The 22,594-nt window shown below is 42.1% G+C and overlaps 1 protein-coding gene across 1 annotated transcript in view; it reads left to right on the top strand.

Moving 5' to 3' along the window:
• The window catches only part of LOC136886174 (zinc finger protein 184-like), an 83,066-nt gene extending 60,716 nt beyond the window's left edge, over positions 1-22,350 (top strand). The window contains exons 5-6 of the mRNA XM_068230760.1: positions 19,156-19,377; positions 22,287-22,350. Coding sequence (XP_068086861.1) covers positions 19,156-19,377; positions 22,287-22,350 — 286 coding nt within the window. The remainder of the gene's footprint in view (positions 1-19,155; positions 19,378-22,286) is intronic.
• Positions 22,351-22,594: the final 244 nt, after the last annotated feature.

Here is a 22,594-nt window from a genome sequence, read left to right as displayed (position 1 = left end):
AAAATGTATAACCATCTATTATTCGCTCTGCGAGTCTATCCTACTCTGTATCGGCTCCAAAACCAAGTTCCACTCCTTGAGGTCCTACTCATGCCCTTTACCAAAGAACTTTTCCTGGTACAATATATATATATATTGTGACCGTTCGTGGGACGCCTAGTTCGAAGATGATAATAAATTTCATAATGCGCTCGACTAGAATTCAGGTGTTTACATGATCCTCCACTCAGGGCATGGCCCTTCTGAAAGAAAGCGGTCACATCCTATCAATAATTAACCTGGTAATGATCTAACATCAGTCTCAAAATAATAAGTTCACTTAAATTAGGCATAAATGAAAATTGCAATGAAAAATTGGAAGTGTAATAAGTTTAATAAAGTGAAATTAACTGACTACAATTGAACAACTGAATATGCAACGTAAAAATAAATTATCCTTGTGCATCTCTTATCGCACTGTATTAAAAGAATCAAGTCCATCTTGAAAAATAATTGTCAGTCATTAAATTAAAATCTCATCATTAAACAACATTGATTCACTTAAATAAATATAAATTAATATAATGGAAAATCAGCAATTTCAGTTTCTATTCATTCATCTTGTTTGTTCATTCGCTGCCGCATTTATTAGACGAACCTGTCCTCCCTGCTCTACTTTTCCTATTGCTTCATTATAACCTCCTAACTAACTTAATAATAACTTGAATTTTCTAACGGCGCATGATAAACACCGAAAATCCTTCAAATACATAATAATAATATCATTGCTCCATAATTAAATAACTGCATGTCTTCATCCGACGAACGGCATCATATGGCTGGACCTGAAATAAAGTACTAACTACTGTCATAAATAAGTGAACGATCAAACGCCAGACGATCTGCGTTGCATCGGCTCCACTCCATCCTGCTGGAAAATACTTCTACAGCGCCAACTTACTACATCTAGCAATGCCACAAGTTGATCTACAGTACAGGTGACAATACTCTCACAATCTAATTATCGTTCGTGTAGCTTGTCGAAGATCCTACTCGTGTGTTCGTAAATTACATTCCGCTATCCATGTGATATCAAATTAAACTCAAGTCAGCTCGTATGCCTAACCAATCTCTTCGAAAAGCATCCAATCAACACTACGAAACTCGCTCATCTAATAAAGTCAAATATCCGCGGCGGAAATACCTCTCAATAACACTATCCTAACCATTGGCCATCTCAAAGAATTAAATTACTACCGCAATTCACCACTCAATAAATCATTCTCTAATTATACCGTCAACTATACCTTTAGATGACCCTACATATTTTACGCCACACAATGTCCACCACATAATGAAAACAATCATCATTCCCTACATAAATGAGCTAAAATATATTTGAAGAGTTTCACTATTATTCATACAACCATCACTGAATCGATCCACTAAACACGTCACAACACTCCGCGGAATTATTCATATTATAAGATCACCACATCAAATATCTCACACATCGGTACTTAAAAACTTACCTGTGGCATTCAAGATCACACTCGCTTCATAGCTGTTCCACTAACACGGAAAACAATGCAGGAAAGATCGCCTAACCCTAATATTCACCGACGGAAACGATATTCTAATATACGCAGTAGCATTATATGACGTTAAACCAACACCGTTAGCACGTTAGAACATTCAAGTTATTTCACTTTACATCACCCGTGTGACATTTAAGAAGATCTACTAATACTATAAGCATCTACAAGTAAACAAGAAGGGCAAGGTTCGACTACTCATCTGACTTCCTCGCTTCTCCATAGGTATTGGTAGTCAGGTTTTTTTCAGCCATCTCATCCATTTCGGCAGAGCGCGGACCCACCAGGATCCTACTGGTTTACTCGGACATCTCCTCTATATGGACTTTCTTATTCACAAATATAGGCAACATCTTGGGTTCAATCTGAAACTCGAACAAAATAATTAGACCGAATTCATACATATTTACAAGTCCACTGTTATAGATTAATACTGGGCTGTATAAATTAGTGTCGCTCAATGCTATATTTAGTTTATCAAACGTTATTTAGGCCTCAACTTCTTAAATTTTAAAGACTTTAACTCGCATACAAGAGCTGTGCTCACTATTTGCTTCTCGATCTTTTTTCTGCTACTCAAGAATTAACATTGAAACAAATTCTAACTTCATTATTTACCATAATAATAATGAGGCTGCTTTCCATGAACCACATAACTACAATCCTGACTTCTTTACATATGATTTTGACATTTGAGGAAACGTTATCACGGAGATTCACAAAGGAACACATGCTACTATTGTTTATTCTTCTCCACTTGAAGTACGTCATACCACACGCCTGTTAGATGATTAACTGTGTATAATTCCGGCTCAATCCATGGCCTCCTTGACGTCTGTAATACTAGATGTAATGTCTGGCCTTTCTTCTCCTCAGCTGTTACTGCAAATATTTATTGATACCCGCTTGTGACTACACTGTTTTCATGCGGTCCGATGTATACCACGGGGTTCTGAGCTTGATCTACCGATTCTCTTCCATAAGATCTACCATCAGTTCGCGAGTTGTGTCGGCTCATATATTACGAATATATTTAAATTCGCCGTGCATCAACAATTTATCTTACGTCCATACCGTCCATATGCATCTATCATACTTATGACCTTATGACCTTCAATGACTCCCTGACATGTAATTGCACTTCATTGGAAGGTCATAATATATATAAGCTTTAAGTGATTTGATAGAATCTGAGGATGTTCTTGTAGAACGAAACATGTCATTCTTTCCATGTTTGTGTGTATCTTACATGTATGTTCATAGTGTTATAATTTACATTGTATTTGCAGTGTGTTTGACAGACTGAAAAGCCTTTGTTACATTTAACTAAATCAACACTGGAAAACATCTCTTCACTCTTAACAAACAGTTCCGCTAGTGTACTCGCGCTTCCCGTCAGTCCAGTAGCAAATCGTCTGCTTCCTCATTGATGCTGTAAAAACGTTGGACTTCTGCCGTTTCGCAATGCTTCGATTTGAGTAGCCGGTAAATATTCCGCGCGTGTCATGTTTCACATATAGACCTCTTTACCGGTTTGCCTGTGATAGTGCAACGACCTCCTTCAGTTTACTAGTTGCTGCTTTGTAGGCATTCCGAGGAGCATGAAACTCGTGGTACAGCTGTTTCTTCAACCTTACTGCATACTTAACATGGTCATTTCGAAGCCACATGTCATAGGTAACCCTTCGTTGTCGTCGCCCTGACTGAGTTGTTTCAAGATTAGTGCGTGCGCCTTCCGACTCACTTCAGCTATAGTGATTTGTGGCACTGTAACATTTCCAACAAAGTTGGCCTCCTTCTTCAGGTGCCACGATTCGATCCCTTTTGACCTATTTCCTGTGAAGTATTGGGCTCCTGATGACTTTATCTGAAGCTTACAGATGACTGGTCGACGTTGCATCGCAGCGGTTTCGTAAGGAACAACTGTTGTCTCTAGAACATCTTTGAGATTCCTTCGTCTCACAAGGATGTAGTCAGTGTAAGTTGGATGGGAGCCACTGTAGTATGTGATTAGATGAATATCACGCTTTTTGAACCGTGTGTTCGCGATAATCGGTTTCTGCATAATCGGGAATTTGTTGCCTCTGTCCATATTCATGAACGCCATGGACTGTGTGTTCTTCCTCCGTTTGACACTTCCTTTTAGATCACGAGCAACGATAAGATTGTCTGCGGTCTTCTCGTCAGGCAGTGCCTGGAAGGCATGTTTGTTCTCCGTGCCCAGGCCAGTGTGTGGAGCATTCCACTGAAAAATTTGAATTTCCTTCTCTCTCCAATGTGGACGAGTTACATCAAGTGATTGTCATACTTTTGCACCTCGGAGACTGGACCGTTAAATTTTGTCGATAAAACAGTGCCAACACCATTAGTGGTTCTTCGGCTTCCGTTGAACATAAGTTAGTAACTGCTCCCCATTTTGCATGACTTTTCTCCACTCCATCTTTATTCCTGCAACTCACAGATGCCTATATGCCTTCTCTGATGTGCTGTGGGTAATTTGCCAGTTCATTCAGAGGTAGTTCAGTGAGGGGATACAGAATGGGGGTACTCGCTTGCTTAGCCGTCAAGCCCGTGCGACGGCAACCCTTGCATACTTTTCATGGTGACTGGGCCCTGCCAATGCGCGTCCCTTTCAGAGGACATCAGTAGTATAATGCAGGGATTCGGCGGCCGCCGCCGCCGCACGCCTCCTCCTCCGCCGCCTCCTCCGCCGCCGCCGCCGCCCGCGGGAAATTTGAATTTTGGCGGGAAATTTGAATTTTGGCGCGAGATTTGAATTTGTAAACAAAGCCACGTGCTTTTTGACAGCTGTCATCGACAACAACGCAACGCTAACCTCACTGCTGCCATCTTGACGGGCCTAAATCTCACTAGTGCCAACTTAACCTAACTAGCATGAGGTAAACAAAGCCACGTGTTTTTCGACAGCCACGTGCTTTTTGACAGACAACAACGCATCGCTAACCTCAGTACTGCCATCTTGACGGGCCTAAACCTCAGTAGTGCCAACTTAACCTCACTAGCGCGAGGTAAACAAAGCCACGTGCTTTTTGACAGCCACGTGCTTTTTGACAGATTTGTAAACAAAGCCACGTACTTTTTGACAGCTGTCATCGACAACAACGCATCGCAAACCTCAGTACTACCATCTTGACGGGCCTAAACCTCAGTAGTGCCAACTTAACCTAACTAGCATGAGGTAAACAAAGCCACGTGTTTTTTGACAGCCACGTGCTTTTTGACAGATTTGTAAACAAAGCCACGTGCTTTTTGACAGACAACAACGCATCGCAAACCTCAGTACTGCCATCTTGACGGGCCTAAACCTCAGTAGTACCAACATAACCTAACTAGCGCGAGATAAACAAAGCCACGTGCTTTTTGACAGCCACGTGCTTTTTGACAGCTGTCATCCGCCATCTTTAAACTACAGAGCACCGTGCTGCCCTCTTTCGTTACCTGTCATCGGCAGTGCTGCCATCTTGACGGACCTAAACCTTAGTGCTACCAACTTAACCTCACTAGCTCGAGATAAACAAATCCACATGCTTTTTGACAGCCACGTGCTTTTTTGATAGCTGTCATCCGCCATCTTTAATCTATAGAGCACAGTGCTGCCCTCTTTAGCTACTTACCTTTGAAATGTGGTGGCGGATAATTTGAAAAATGCTTTTCGACAAGCAGCCATCTTTAATCCGGAGAGAACAGTGCTGCCCTCTATGTGGTGGCGGCAAATTGAAAAATTCCACGTACTCTTGTTTGAAAACAAACTCACGTGCTTTTTTGACAGCTGTCATCTGCCATCTTTGAGCACAGTGCTGCCCTCTTTAGTTTGAAATGTGGTGGTGGTAAATTCCACGTGCTCTTGTTTGGAAACAAAGCCATGGCTTTTTTGACAGCTGTCATCCGCCATCTTTAATCAACAGAGCACTGTGCTACTATCATGCGGGCAATTTCATCACCTGTTATCCGCCATCTTTAATCCACAGAACACCGTGCTGCCCTCTTTATGGCTACTACCTTAAGCACGTAGTAGCGGGCAATTTGAAAAGTTCTGTTAGCTATCATCCGCCATCTTTAATCAAGAGAGCACCGTGCTGCCATCTTTAGCTAGATACCTTTGAAATGTGGTGGCGGCAAATTGAAAAATTCCACGTGCTCTTGTTTGGAAACAAACTCACGTGCTTTTTCGACAGCTACCATCCGCCATCTTTAATCAACAGAGCATAGTGCTGCCCTCTTTAGTTTGAAATGTGATGGCGGCAAATTCCACGTGCTCTTGTTTGGTAAACATAGCCATGTGCTTTTTTGACAGCTGTCATCCGCCATCTTTAATACAGAGAGCACCGTGCTGCCCTCTTTATCGTAGTAGATGTAAATTCGTCACCTGTCATCCGCAGTGCTGCCATCTTTAGCTAGATACCTTTGAAAAGTGGTGGCGGATAATTTAAAAAGAAAAATTCTACAGCAGCCCTCTCTCGACGCTAATTGCGTAAGATGGCGGCTATACATGACTCCTTAAGAGTGCTTACGCAAGATGGCTGCTATACACAGGTTCTTATGAGACGCCCTTGGGATGCTTGCGCAAGATGGCAGTTATACATGGCTCCTTATGAGATACCCTAGGGATGCTTGCGCAAGATAGCGGCTGCTCTTATGGGACGGCTTAAGGGTCCTTGGCTAGAGACTCCCTAAGGATGCTTGCGCAAGATGGCGGACACAAGATGGCGGCTATACATAACTCCTTATGAGACGCTTTAAGGGTGCTTGCGCAAGATGGTTGCTACTCTTATGAAGAATGCTAGCTTGGAGGCTAACGTGTCGTGATAGTTCGATTCATTAAATTTAGGGTTTAAATGCAAAATGTTAAATATATCGAAAACGGTGCACCGTAGAGCAAAACGGACAAAATTTTTCTGCCCAATACCTCGGTTCGCAGTATGAGGAACAAGAAAATCATAGTCTAATGATGGGATCAACGGTTCGGTTCCTACTTTGGCCCTTTGGCATTTGCTCTGTTTTAGCTTGTATTGAAGCGAGTCTTCGTAACATGATCAGGTCTAGCTATGGTAGAGAGTATAACGTACCGTGCAGGTTCGATTCATTAAATTTGGAGGCTTAAATGCAAAATGTTAAATATCTCAAAAACGATGCATCGTAGAGCAAAACGGACAAAATTTTTCCGCCTAATACGTAGGTTCGTAGTATCAGGAACAAGAAAAAACCTAGTCTAATGATGAGATCAACGGTTCGATTCCTACTTAAGCCCTTTGGCATTCGCAGCTATCTATTTCTTCAAGATGGTGGCTGCTCTTATGAGAAACAAGATGCCTTGAGACGTCCTAGGGATGCTTACGCAAGATGGCAGACACAAAATGGTGACTATACATAGCTCCTTATGAGACGGCCTAGGGGTGCTCGCACAAGATGGCGGCTACTCTTATGAAGAAAGCTAGCTTAGAGGCTACTGCGCAAGATAACAGCTGCTGTTATGCATGTGGTGGAGGGCAATTTGAAATTCTATGTGCTTAATCAACAGAGCACCCTGCCGCCCTCTTTAGCTGAAATGTGGTGGTGGATAATTTGAAAAATTCTTTTGACAGCTATCATCTTTAAAAACAATGGCGACTATACATAGGCTGTTAAGGCCTTATCATTCTCCTCCTCCTCCTCCTCCTCCCCCTCCTCCACCTCCTCTACCTCCTCCTCCGCCTCTTATGTCAAGGCATAGCTTTATATCGAACAAGTTTAAACCTGCATCGCGAAGGCAAGCGCGTGCAGCGATAACATTATTGTGCATGTTTAGACTTTCGAAACATAAGAAGAGTAGAATCAAACGCTGTACTCGATACGACATGTGATCAGAACATTGATTGATGCGTTCAGAAAACAAAATAAGTGATCAAGACTAGAATCGAACAATGTACTCAATACATCATGTGTTTAGAATATGTCAGGGGATACGCTTGTTCTAAGAAGATCAGATTGAAACATAACAAGACTAGAACAGAACACTGTAATCGATGTTGTTAACTTCAACATGTGATCAGAACATTGATTGATGTGTTCAGAACACAAAATAAGTGATCATGACTAGAATCGAACACTGTACTCGATACAACATGTGATCAGAACATTGATCGATGTGTTCAGAACACGAAATAAGTGATCAAGACTAGAGTCGAACACTGTACTCAATACAACATGTATTTAGAACATGTTAGGGGGTACCCTTGTTCTAAGAAGATCAGAATGAAACATAACAAGACTAGAATCGAACACTGTAATCGATGTTGTTAACCTCAAGATATGATCAGAACATTGTTTGATGTGTTCAGAGCAAAAGTACAATTTTGATGATTTGCGCAGCTAACTCGCTCGGTAAACGATGTGGCTAAAGTATAACTTCAAATTATTTACCTTCCATCATTCGTCTTGTGTGTAAAAATCAGTCGAACAAGTTATCGCATAAACATTACTGAAAAAAATCGTGATAGGGTATGGAACCCAGGGGTTACATCTTGTCAGAAGAGCAAAAAGGATGAAAGGACTCTTCCTCCTCCTTACCGCACATTCCTTGGCTAAAGGGCTAATGGGCTAAAGGGCTAAAGGGCTAAAGGTGCAACAACCTCGTCGATCGCTATCAGCAAGAACGCTTGTACTTTGTAGAAAATTAATCTTTATTTGTAAATGGTTTCATGTTCAGAACAAGGAATGGAACCTAGGGGTTACGTCTTACGTAATAAAATCTCCGAGGTGCGATGAGTTACGTTTTTCGAACTAGTGTTTGGAACACTGAACTTTTCAAGATGATAGCAGAGAGTTTAGCAATGTTCTGTTGTTGGATTTTAAATTCCGCGCTACAACATGCATAAGGTGGTAGCCCTTGAGGTTTACCGCCGTAAAGATGGCAAGAGTGAGGTTAACAATGTTCTGTTGTTGGATTTTAAATTCCGCGCTATAACATGCATAAGGTGGCAGCCTTGTGGTTTACCGCCGTAAAGATGGCAGCAGTGAGGTTAGCGACGCTCTATTGTCCTTCAAAGTGAGGTTAGGGTTCGTCAAGAAGACAGCTGTCAAAAAAGCACGTGGCTATGTTTACCAAACAAGAGCACGTGGCTGTGACGTCACGGTCACGTAGTATGCCGCCTCAGCATGCAAAGTTTAATGTCTACAACTACGTAGTAAACATTCTGCTATGTTCACAAGATTTTTTACACATAACTATTCTTTATGCTTTAAGTTCATTCACATAGGCTATGCTAAGATAGCAGCACAAACACATGCGAACTTTGTACATTCTAATGGAATAAGTTTAGTACTGTGTGCGTCATGGATACATGATGTGTGCACGCATTTAAACTTGACTATACGTAATGCTGCTGCTTTGTTTACAAGATTTTTTTACATTGCTATTCTTTTTGCTTTAAGTTCGTGCACACACAAGCGATACTCGTACGTTCTAGCAGGAGAAGTTTAGTACGATATTCGATGCATACATTATCGATAGGTGATGTGTACACGCTTTAGAACATAGCTCATCTTTATGCTTTAAGTTCGTGCACATGGGTTTGGGATACACAAAAGCGATTGCTACATGCTCTAGCGGAAGAAGTCTAGTACGATAGTCGATGCATGTAAAATCGATAGCTTATGCTAAGATAGCAGCACACTTACATGATTTTAGCACAATCTAGTGGAAAAAGTTTAGTATGATAGTCGTTTCGTGCAAAATCATTAGGTAATGTGAAAACGCTTTGAAACAAGGCTATTCTTTGTACTTTAAGTTCATGCGTACAGGTTATGCTAAGATAGCAGCACAATCTAGCGCAAGAAGTTTAGTACGAGACATGCAAAATCGATAGGTGACGTGTACACGCTTTGAAGCAAGGCTATTCTTCGTACTTTAAGTTCATGGGTATAAGTTATGCTAAGATACCAGCACAATCTAGCGGAAGAAGTTTAGTACGAGATTCGATGCATGCAAAATCGATAGGTGATGTGTACACACTTTGAAACATAGCTGTTCTTTGTACTTTAAGTTCATGTGTATGAGTTATGCTAAGATAGCAGCACAACCTAGCGGAAGAAGTTTTGTACGAGAGTCGATACATGTAAAGTCGATAGGTAATGTGTACACGCTTTGAAACATGGCTATTCTTTGTACCTTAAAGTCATGCGTATAGGTTATGCTAAGATAGCAGCACAATCTAGCGGAAGAAGTTTAGTATGATATTCGATACATACATTATCGATAGGTAATGTGTACACGCTTTAAAACAAGGCTATTCTTTGTACTTTAAGTTCATGCGTCTTAGTTATGCTCGCGATAGTCGATGCATGTAAAATCGATAGGTTATGCTAAGATAGCAGCACACTTACACGATTTTAGCACAATCTCGTGGAAGAAGTTTAGTACGAGAGTCGATGCTTGCAAAATCATTAGGTAATGTGTACACGCTTTGAAACAAGGCTATTCTTTGTACTTTAAGTTCATGCGTCTTAGGTATGCTAAGATAGCAGCACAATCTATCTGAAGAAGTTTTGCACGAGAGTCGATACATGCAAAATCGATAGCTGATGCGTACACGCTTTGAAACATGACTATTCATTGTACTTTAAGTTCATGGGTATAGGTTATGCTAAGATAGCAGCACAATCTAGCGGAAGAAATTTAGTACAAGATTCGATGAATGCAAAATCAATAAGTAATGTGTACACGCTTTGAAACATGGCTATTCTTTATACTTTAAGTTCATGTGTATAAGTTATGCTAAGATAGCAGCACAACCTAGCGGAAGAAGTTTAGTACGATATTTGTTGCATGCAAAGTCGATAGGTAATGTGTACACGCTTTGAAACATGGCTATTCTTTGTACCTTAAGGTCATGCGTATAGGTTACGCTATGATAGCAGCACAATCTAGCGGAAGAAGTTTTGTACGAGAGTCGATGCTTGCAAAATCGATAGGTAATGTGTACACGTTTTGAGACATAGCTATTCTTTGTTCTTTAAGTTCATGCGTCTTAGTTATGCTGAGATAGCAGCACAATCTACCTGCAGAAGTTTAGTACGAGAGTCGATACATGCAAATTCGATAGTTGATGTGTACACGCTTTGAAACATGACTATTCATTGTACTTTAAGTTCATGGGTATAGGTTATGCTAAGATAGCAGCACAATCTAGCGGAAGAAATTTAGTACGATATTTGATGCATGCAAAATCAATAAGTAATGTGTACCCGCTTTGAAACATGGCTATTCTTTGTACTTTAAGTTCATGTGTATAAGTTACGCTAAGATAGCAGCACAACCTAGCGGAAGATGTTTAGTACGATATTTGTTGCATGCAAAGTCGATAGGTAATGTGTACACGCTTTGAAACATGGCTATTCTTTGTACCTTAAGGTCATGCGTATAGGTTATGCTAAGATAGCAGCACAATCTAGCGGAAGAAGTTTAGTACAAGAGTCGATGTGTGCAAAATCGATAGGTGATGTGTACACGCTTTGAAACATGGCTATTCATTGTACTTTAATTTTATGGGTATAGGTTATGCTAAGATAGCAGCACGATCTAGCGGGTGAAGTTTAGTTCAATGGTCGATGCATGTAAAGTCGATAGGTCATGTGTACACGCTTTGAAACATAGCAATTCATACTGCTGCTCTGTTCCCAAGACTTTTAAGCATAGCTAACCCTAATACTGCTCTTAACGACGTCGAGCTAAGGATTGATTACGTGACCGTGACGTCACGACCACGTGCTCTTGTTTGGTAAACATAGCCACGTGCTTTTTTGACAGCTGTCTTCTTGACGAACCCTAACCTCACTTTGAAGGACAATAGAGCGTCGCTAACTTCACTGCTGCCATCTTTACGGCGGTAAACCTCAAGGCTGCCACCTTATGCATGTTATAGCGCGGAATTTAAAATCCAACAACAGAACATTGTTAACCTCACTCTTGCCATCTTTACGGCGGTAAACCTCAAGGGCTACCACCTTATGCATGTTGTAGCGCGGAATTTAAAATCCAACAACAGAACATTGCTAAACTCTCTGCTATCATCTTGAAAAGTTCAGTGTTCCAAACACTAGTTCGAAAAACGTAACTCATCGCACCTCGGGGATTTTATTACGTAAGACGTAACCCCTAGGTTCCATTCCTTGTTCTGAACATGAAACCATTTACAAATAAAGATTAATTTTCTACAAAGTACAAGCGTTCTTGCTGATAGCGATCGGCGAGGTTGTTGCACCTTTAGCCCTTTAGCCCTTTAGCCCATTAGCCCTTTAGCCCATTAGCCCTTTAGCCAAGGAATGTGCGGTAAGGAGGAGGAAGAGTCCTTTCATCCTTTTTGCTCTTCTGACAAGATGTAACCCCTGGGTTCCATACCCTATCACGATTTTTTTCAGCTATGTTTATGCGATAACTTGTTCGACTGATTTTTACACACAAGACGAATGATGGAAGGTAAATAATTTGAAGTTATACTTTGGCCGCATCGTTTACCGAGCGAGTTAGCTGCGCAAATCATCAAAATTGTACTTTTGCTCTGAACACATCAAACAATGTTCTGATAATATCTTGAGGTTAACAACATCGATTACAGTGTTCGATTCTAGTCTTGTTATGTTTCATTCTGATCTTCTTAGAACAAGGGTACCCCCTAACGTGTTCTAAATACATGTTGTATTGAGTACAGTGTTCGATTCTAGTCTTGATCACTTATTTCGTGTTCTGAACACATCGATCAATGTTCTGATCACATGTTGTATCGAGTACAGTGTTCGATTCTAGTCATGATCACTTATTTTGTGTTCTGAACACATCAATCAATGTTCTGATCACATGTTGAAGTTAACAACATCGATTACTGTGTTCTGTTCTAGTCTTGTTATGTTTCAATCTGATCTTCTTAGAACAAGCGTATCCCCTGACATATTCTAAACACATGATGTATTGAGTACATTGTTCGATTCTAGTCTTGATCACTTATTTTGTTTTCTGAACGCATCAATCAATGTTCTGATCACATGTCGTATCGAGTACAGCGTTTGATTCTACTCTTCTTATGTTTCGAAAGTCTAAACATGCACAATAATGTTATCGCTGCACGCGCTTGCCTTCGCGATGCAGGTTTAAACTTGTTCGATATAAAGCTATGCCTTGACATAAGAGGCGGAGGAGGAGGTAGAGGAGGTGGAGGAGGGGGAGGAGGAGGAGGAGGAGGAGAATGATAAGGCCTTAACAGCCTATGTATAGTCGCCATTGTTTTTAAAGATGATAGCTGTCAAAAGAATTTTTCAAATTATCCACCACCACATTTCAGCTAAAGAGGGCGGCAGGGTGCTCTGTTGATTAAGCACATAGAATTTCAAATTGCCCTCCACCACATGCATAACAGCAGCTGTTATCTTGCGCAGTAGCCTCTAAGCTAGCTTTCTTCATAAGAGTAGCCGCCATCTTGTGCGAGCACCCCTAGGCCGTCTCATAAGGAGCTATGTATAGTCACCATTTTGTGTCTGCCATCTTGCGTAAGCATCCCTAGGACGTCTCAAGGCATCTTGTTTCTCATAAGAGCAGCCACCATCTTGAAGAAATAGATAGCTGCGAATGCCAAAGGGCTTAAGTAGGAATCGAACCGTTGATCTCATCATTAGACTAGGTTTTTTCTTGTTCCTGATACTACGAACCTACGTATTAGGCGGAAAAATTTTGTCCGTTTTGCTCTACGATGCATCGTTTTTGAGATATTTAACATTTTGCATTTAAGCCTCCAAATTTAATGAATCGAACCTGCACGGTACGTTATACTCTCTACCATAGCTAGACCTGATCATGTTACGAAGACTCGCTTCAATACAAGCTAAAACAGAGCAAATGCCAAAGGGCCAAAGTAGGAACCGAACCGTTGATCCCATCATTAGACTATGATTTTCTTGTTCCTCATACTGCGAACCGAGGTATTGGGCAGAAAAATTTTGTCCGTTTTGCTCTACGGTGCACCGTTTTCGATATATTTAACATTTTGCATTTAAGCCCTAAATTTAATGAATCGAACTATCACGACACGTTAGCCTCCAAGCTAGCATTCTTCATAAGAGTAGCAACCATCTTGCGCAAGCACCCTTAAAGCGTCTCATAAGGAGTTATGTATAGCCGCCATCTTGTGTCCGCCATCTTGCGCAAGCATCCTTAGGGAGTCTCTAGCCAAGGACCCTTAAGCCGTCCCATAAGAGCAGCCGCTATCTTGCGCAAGCATCCCTAGGGTATCTCATAAGGAGCCATGTATAACTGCCATCTTGCGCAAGCATCCCAAGGGCGTCTCATAAGAACCTGTGTATAGCAGCCATCTTGCGTAAGCACCCTTAAGGAGTCATGTATAGCCGCCATCTTACGCAAAGGTATCTAGCTAAAGATGGCAGCACTGCGGATGACAGGTGACGAATTTACATCTACTACGATAAAGAGGGCAGCACGGTGCTCTCTGTATTAAAGATGGCGGATGACAGCTGTCAAAAAAGCACATGGCTATGTTTACCAAACAAGAGCACGTGGAATTTGCCGCCATCACATTTCAAACTAAAGAGGGCAGCACTATGCTCTGTTGATTAAAGATGGCGGATGGTAGCTGTCGAAAAAGCACGTGAGTTTGTTTCCAAACAAGAGCACGTGGAATTTTTCAATTTGCCGCCACCACATTTCAAAGGTATCTAGCTAAAGATGGCAGCACGGTGCTCTCTTGATTAAAGATGGCGGATGATAGCTAACAGAACTTTTCAAATTGCCCGCTACTACGTGCTTAAGGTAGTAGCCATAAAGAGGACAGCACGGTGTTCTGTGGATTAAAGATGGCGGATAACAGGTGATGAAATTGCCCGCATGATAGTAGCACAGTGGTCTGTTGATTAAAGATGGCGGATGACAGCTGTCAAAAAAGCACATGGCTTTGTTTCCAAACAAGAGCACGTGGAATTTACCACCACCACATTTCAAACTAAAGAGGGCAGCACTGTGCTCAAAGATGGCAGATGACAGCTGTCAAAAAAGCACGTGAGTTTGTTTTCAAACAAGAGCACGTGGAATTTTTCAATTTGCCGCCACCACATAGAGGGCAGCACTGTTCTCTCCGGATTAAAGATGGCTGCTTGTCGAAAAGCATTTTTCAAATTATCCGCCACCACATTTCAAAGGTAAGTAGCTAAAGAGGGCAGCACTGTGCTCTATAGATTAAAGATGGCGGATGACAGCTATCAAAAAAGCACGTGGCTGTCAAAGAGCATGTGGATTTGTTTATCTCGAGCTAGTGAGGTTAAGTTGGTAGCACTAAGGTTTAGGTCCGTCAAGATGGCAGCACTGCCGATGACAGGTAACGAAAGAGGGCAGCACGGTGCTCTGTAGTTTAAAGATGGCGGATGACAGCTGTCAAAAAAGCACGTGGCTGTCAAAAAGCACGTGGCTTTGTTTATCTCGCGCTAGTTAGGTTATGTTGGTACTACTGAGGTTTAGGCCCGTCAAGATGGCAGTACTGAGGTTTGCGATGCGTTGTTGTCTGTCAAAAAGCACGTGGCTTTGTTTACAAATCTGTCAAAAAGCACGTGGCTGTCAAAAAACACGTGGCTTTGTTTACCTCATGCTAGTTAGGTTAAGTTGGCACTACTGAGGTTTAGGCCCGTCAAGATGGTAGTACTGAGGTTTGCGATGCGTTGTTGTCGATGACAGCTGTCAAAAAGTACGTGGCTTTGTTTACAAATCTGTCAAAAAGCACGTGGCTTTGTTTACCTCGCGCTAGTGAGGTTAAGTTGGCACTACTGAGGTTTAGGCCCGTCAAGATGGCAGTCCTGAGGTTAGCGATGCGTTGTTGTCTGTCAAAAAACACGTGGCTTTGTTTACCTCATGCTAGTTAGGTTAAGTTGGCACTAGTGAGGTTTAGGCCCGTCAAGATGGCAGCAGTGAGGTTAGCGTTGCGTTGTTGTCGATGACAGCTGTCAAAAAGCACGTGGCTTTGTTTACAAATTCAAATCTCGCGCCAAAATTCAAATTTCCTGCCAAAATTCAAATTTCCCGCGGGCGGCGGCGGCGGAGGAGGAGGCGGCGGAGGAGGAGGCGTGCGCCGCCGCGGCCGCCGAATCCCTGCATTATACTACTGACATCCTAGCATTGGTTCCGATTCCATGAGACACATTTCTGTAATCATGTGTGTGGTGTTATTTTATGGCTGGCTTGTCGTGAGGCATTTCAGAGCTCATGACAGCAGGGAGTTACGCCGCTCCGGACATGGGAACAGACGCCTTTTTTGCAGCTGCTCCTGTGGAGATGAAACGCTACGCTCCATTCTGAATTAACTTCCCAAAAGATAGAGTACCTCTTCTGTCAACTGCTCCGTACGGAACGTCTCCATCTCTGCCAAAGTTGTCATTAAGAATTTGTGCGTGTTTGGTCCGCGAGAGATATTCAATTTCGCTCAATTCTACCGGCAGGCCAGGGCGGAAACTGTATCCTTCACCTGGGACGCGTCACGTGTTACAGCAATGTAGCTGGTTCGTGCATCAAATTTGACAATAAAAAATGAAATGCCATATTACTGAAAAACTAATTGTGAACCTGATAAATCACTTGTCACAAAAATCACATAATCTGGTAAAAAAGAATGGCCAGAGACTTTTGCACCTTTTGCTTGGCATGATATGCCACAAAACGTATGACGTACAATCAAGTGTCGTATTTTCTGCCCCTGTTGTCTACATCAATATGTTGTGTGATGATCAAGAGGTCTATCCTGTCGTATCTGGAATCCATGTCCCCCTTTTATTTATCCACTCATTTGCTCCTAAGTGTGCAGTAAGAACATGTGGTCGAGCCTCCCATTACTTTGCTTGAGAAGAAGTCATGCATTCGACTCGGCCATGTGAATTCAGTGAATACAATATGAATTAGAAAGTACCATTTCGTGTTACGATGTACCCTGCTCTGCGTGACTGTTATTTCCCATGTGCCTGATCTCACCCTAAAGCAAGAAATTATTATTTCTTGCTCTTCTTTCGTAGAATATGTAGATCCACTTGCGGTGGGGAGACAGGCACAGACTTGGATGCCGTCTGACTGTGTTATCAATCCACTAAAAGTAATTAGGTTGTCAGTGAACTTTTGAAATAAAAGGCTTCTCATTCGTTACTTTACATAGGAACAATATCCGCTAAGCTGCAACTCATCGTTCTGTCATCTCGAAATTTGGCTCAAGTCTTGTTTTTCGTGCTCCTTCTTACCGTAGTGTTAGGGGAAAACTTGTGTGAATGTTCAAGTACATGATAGCTTGCATTTGGGTTCAATTCAGGATATGAGAACATTGTACAAAGGGCACTAGGAAAGTTTTGCAATACGCAAAAACGGTTGCCGGTCACCCCTGTTATGGTGAGGGATGAAAAGAGGGGTGATATCCGCTCTAGAGGAGAGCATGGTGCGACCTTCACACCAGTTATTACCAAGCAATGGAATTGAAAGCAAGTTAAGATGTCAGTGTGTTCTAAAGGTGAATATCACGCAATTATCCGCTACAGATTTGCTCATGGATTAACTGTTGACCAGTGCCTGGAGGAAGTGACTCCTGTGCTGGGGAAAGACTTTCCTCATCGGACAACAATTTCATACTGGTACAAACAGTTCCAGAGGGGAAATTCTGGGGTTGAAGACGATCATCGTTCTGGGCGACCGTCTGAATCAGTGACTGAGGAAAACATTGAAGCTGGGAGGAAAAGGTTGCATCAAGAGAGGCGGTTGCTATGGGCAGATAGAAGAGTCCCTCGACATCCCTGCACCTGCATTTCAGTCAATGCTACACGACCATCTCCATGTTAGAGGGTTTGTTCCCTTTGGGTGCCCCATTCACCTTCAGAGGAACAAAGGGGCACATCGAATGAAACGGTGCCGAAAAATGCTAAAAGTTTGAAAATGGGACTTCGCGTAACGTCAGTAGCATCGTTACAGGTGACGAAACTTGTCTTTATTATTACGATGTCCCAACAAAATCTCGGAAAAAGGTGTGGCTGTGTGAAGATGAGGGCACTCGTGTGACTGTGCGAAAGTCAAGGTTAGTGAAGAAAAGGATGATTGCAGTATTCTTCACTAAACGGGGCATCTTGACTCGGGATGTGCTAGAAACACAAAGGAAAGTTACTGCGAAGTGGTACAGTGAGACTTTTCTGCCTCAGGTCCTCCAGGCTATCAAGCAGCTCTGTCAAGGGTGACGCATCAACACTTGGCTCTTGCATCACGACAATGCGCCAGCACATCATGTTAATGTAACTGGATTTTCTTGCCATATCCGGGTTGACTGTGCTTGATCACCCTCCATAGAGTCCTGATCTTGCCCATGTGACTTCTCACTCTTCCCAGAAGTGAAGATGAAGCTGAGAGGGCGGCGTTTTGCATCCAACCTGGAGCTTCTGGCACCACTGGATGAAGAGTGTGAAAATGTAACTGAAAAACGTGACAGAGTTGGTTCAGTGACTAGTTTCGACAAGTGTATTGAGTGTGGTGGAAATTATTTTGAAGAAGTCTAAAGCGTTCACTCACATTGCAAAGCTTTCCTAGTGCCCTTTGTAATAAAACACTAATATAAAAGCCATATTGTTTGTTGCCTTCATAATGTCTATGACAGCAGTATCCGGGTGAGAAAAAAGTGTCAGTGTTAGGGTACGAGCGGTCATCTGCTTGTTTTATTTCAGCCTTTCCAGGATTTCATCAGGATTAGTGGTTTCCATGTTGCATACGGCCTCTGTTAAAACAGCAATTAAGAGGTAGGCTGATATAATAGAAGGTAGTAAGTATGAACTTCCTTGTATGAACCTACTGTCCTATATATAGGTAGGCTCTGTTTGATTGCACATCAAATCTACCTAATTAGAAATAACCGCACTGTGACATAATAGAATGCTATACACTGATATGATATCAATGTACGAATACAATATGTGTGTTTGCATGACAGTAAATAACATTCATAAAATATTAGCCATGATTCAGCAGATCTAGCTGACTATCGGCAAACAATTTTCTCAACTTTACTAATATCTACATCACTGCGAATCTCACAACCTTAACAGAGCTTTTACAAAAAATGTTACTTGCATGCCACAAAGCACTGTGTGGATGAAGAAGATAAAAGCTCCAAACCATGTGCCATCATTTATGTAGAACAGAATATACAGATTTCAATAGCTAAATGTGTGCCGGATTAAAGGGCTTGCATTTTTCCTTTGAGGCTGGACCACTTCTCATGCATTCTTTAAATGAGGTCTGTTAACTCGTTCATTCCAAAATGGTCAGAAGTTTCTTGCGCGTGATATCGTGATTCGAGAGAAAAGATGCAACACAACCTCGTAACAAATGAGAACTTTTGAAATTTAAGTCTACACTCTGAATTTAACCTAAGATGATGTTTACCCTCAGGAATGTGATGTTCATGAGTAACAAGCTCTCTGCATGGGGTATCAGTGAGTGGAATGTTCATTAGGAATTCCTTTATGTGATAGGTGGCTATTGAACTATTGGTCACATGGTATTAATTTTTCACTGTAGATCGAGACCTGAGGTAAGCTATGCAGATCATCAACCTCCGGATGGTGGAGCACCTTGTTTTTGGTGTAATGTGTGCAGTGATGTCCTGGCCGGGAATTTAGGCCTCTTACAACATCTGAAGAGACACAATGAAGATCGTCCCTTCAAGTGCGGTCACTGCGGAAAGCTGTTCGATAGCGGAAGCATCTTGTCGGAACACTTGAGGATCCACCCGCTCCTAGAGTGCGGATTTTGCCATAAATGCTTTACAGAGAGGAACATGCTGACAGAACACATGCGGTTACATACAAGTGGGATAGCAAACGAGTGCTCAGTATGTCTTAAAAGATTCAGGAATTGGTGTTACTTGACGAACCACATGCGTTCTCACGTGCTACATTGTTGCAATATCTGTCGCAAATCCTTTACCAGGAAGAGCAGTCTAGAAGTTCACATGCGGATTCACGCAGGCGTGAAGCCTTATTAGTGCAATATCTGTGGCAAATTCTTCAGTCATTTAACCACTCTGAAAGATCATAAATGGACTCACACAGGCGAGAAGCCAAACAAATGCAATGTTTGTGGCAAATCCTTCATATCTAAAAGCAACCTAACTGGACATATCCGGATTCACACAGGCGAAAAGCCATACTCCTGTAGCATCTGCGGAAAAATCTTCGCCCATAAAAGTACATTATCGAATCACATGGTACCTCACACAGACGAGAAGCCACATTGGTGTAAGGTCTGTGGTAAGTCTTTCAACAGCAAACCTCAACTAGCACGACACGTGCGAACTCACACTGGCGTCAAGCGATTCTCATGCAATGTTTGTGGCAAATCCTACACGCAGAAAGCCAACCTAGCATATCATATGCGGACTCACACACACGAGAATCTATCCTGCTGCAGTATCTGTGGCAAGTCATTCAGCAGTAAATCCTACGTAGCACTACATGTGCGAACGCACACCGGCGTCGAGCCGTTCTCCTGCAATGTTTGTGGCAAATCCTACACGCAGAAAGGCAACCTGGCATATCATATGCGGACTCACACACACGAGAAGCCATACTGGTGCAGTATCTGTGGCAAATCATTCAGCAGTAAATCCTACGTAGCACTACATGTGCGGACGCACACGGGCGTAAAGTCGACTGATGCAATGTCTGTGGCAAATCCAACCGGAAAGGAAACCTAGTAGGGAATTTGCAGACTGACACGATCTTGTAGCCACAGTGGTGCAGTATGTCTCCGGGAGAATTGTACTCTCGCAACACGTCGCCGCACACAGACGAGAAGCCATACCGTGAAATGTCCGTGGCATATTTTTCAGCCGAAAAATCTATCATAGAGCTCGCACCCGAATGCACAGGGATGCTACGGCACACGAATGTTCGCTATTGCGTTAAAAAATTCCAAGGATCATGTACTCGTAACATTATTATTTAATCTCGTGCAGCTTCATTCCGGCGTGAAGTTCTGCTTGTGCGCCGTCTCGGCGGTGTACACCAACTGCGTGCGAACGATGTCACAAAACACGGAGCAGTGCAGCAACTCTCCGCGTTCAGTTTTAGCGACCGACCCTCAGCCAGGCGTGGAACGGAATTCATGGACAGCAGTGTGCGTTCGAAATGTCAATATTAATGTATCCTTCAGTTCAAATATCGACGCGCAATTTTCTGCGTTCTTCATCGACTCACGAGCCGAGTGATCGACTGTTCAGGGTTGTTTTGTTCCTGTTTTCATCGTTCTCTCCACGGTGAGTGAGAGGGGAAACAATTATTTTCATGGGTCTCTCGTCGCAGAGCTAAGAAGTGTTTCGAGCATGGGCGTTGCGTTCATTTAAAACCTGCCCGCCGGGCCGAAGCCGCACATGTGAACAGTTTTATTCGTATTTTATTTTACATCCCACTAACTACTGCAAGAGAGTTTGATGTTCCGTACGACCTTCTCCAATTCTGTAGATACAGCCACGAACATGCGATCGCACACAACGGAGAAAAAAAAGTTCCTCGGCCAGAACGGCACTTTTTAGGCACACTCTTGGTGTACGCCGGACAGCGGTTCGTCCGTTTGTGCCATTTTCTCTGAGATGGAATCTTGTGGTGACAATGCCAGGTCCGTGTGCGGAAGGATCAAAGGACTTTTCATGAGTTATCTCCTCATCAATCACAGATATATGACACCATGGACGACGCTTTTTCTGTTTTCGGACTTCAGTAGAAGTGTGCTCATTAACACTCATTGAAGAGCCGTATAGGTTCGAGAATAAGAAGTAATCCGTATGAACACGGAAGAATCATATGGCAAAGACAGTTAGTAAAATAGTAGGAGCGCACGAAATAATATTCAAACGTTTGAATAAATACTTCAGGGGAATAAATAAGTGCCAAGTCAAGTCATAATAGGGTATGCAATTGAAGAAATTGTTGCTGAAAATCAAGCACTCCTTTTGCTCCCCTTCCTATGTGTCACTAGTGTGTTCTTTTAATTATAAGTAGACCTGTAGCTCAAAACTGTACCTGTTTCCGCAACTCTAGAACAACAATACTTTGTCAACCTGTTCTGAATGAAAATTGAAAGTTCAGCTTTAGTGACCATAGCCGTTAATCAAGATCACGTACTTCTGGAGGAGGCGTGTGTAAGCAAAGGTTCGTATGTGAGAGTTGCAGTATACTCGTCCGTAAGTTTCTTCATTTTTAAAGAGTGGCGGAGAATTGGCCACTCGCTTTTCTCTACTGGAACCTCAAATAAGTCACTAAGAATCTCTTATATCTCAGAGTTGCATGTGTTGAAGGGACATAGTGAATACTGAACCCTTTCCATCATGTCAAACTGATATTTGCCTGTTAAAGGCCTTCAGCATGAATTGTCAACTCTTGTGTATGGGGGGTTGTTAACCCTTTCATTCCCAGTGTTGTTCCTAGACAACATCGTATTTAAAGCTGTTATGTACAGTATTATGTTTATCAATCCTTTAAATACCCTTGTTGTTGAGGGACAACAAGCTTCTAGTATGGTATTTTGCCACTTGGTGGTGCGTGAATCTACTTCAGATGTATTAATCTCTTTGACTTGGATGTCAGGTTAAGTTGCTGTCTAGGGATGGCTGTTTGTGTAGTGTATTTATAATCTTTTGATTGTTATTTCAGCAGTGAATTGTTATTTCTTTGTTACTTTGGTGAAGGTTATGCCTGCATTATTGCTGTGATATAGTAATTATCAACTAAATAGTTTATGAATTGATAATACACCTCAATAAACATGTGTGTTGTCCATGAACAACATTGGGACTACAAGGTTAGTAATTGTCAAGATCCAAATAATACTATATTTGGCTGTTTAGATTGATAAAATGAGTGAAAAGTGGAGATTCAATTCTCACAAGTATTCCATTTACTTTATTTCAGGTGGTACTATTACTGGACTACTAGATGGGTTTCAATTATAGGCTAAAACT

This window comes from Anabrus simplex, chromosome X (genome assembly GCF_040414725.1).
Source record: "Anabrus simplex isolate iqAnaSimp1 chromosome X, ASM4041472v1, whole genome shotgun sequence".
In the NCBI taxonomy this organism is placed as follows: domain Eukaryota; kingdom Metazoa; phylum Arthropoda; class Insecta; order Orthoptera; family Tettigoniidae; genus Anabrus; species Anabrus simplex.
Note: the sequence above shows the minus strand (reverse complement) of the source record. Positions and strands in the feature narration are given on the sequence as shown.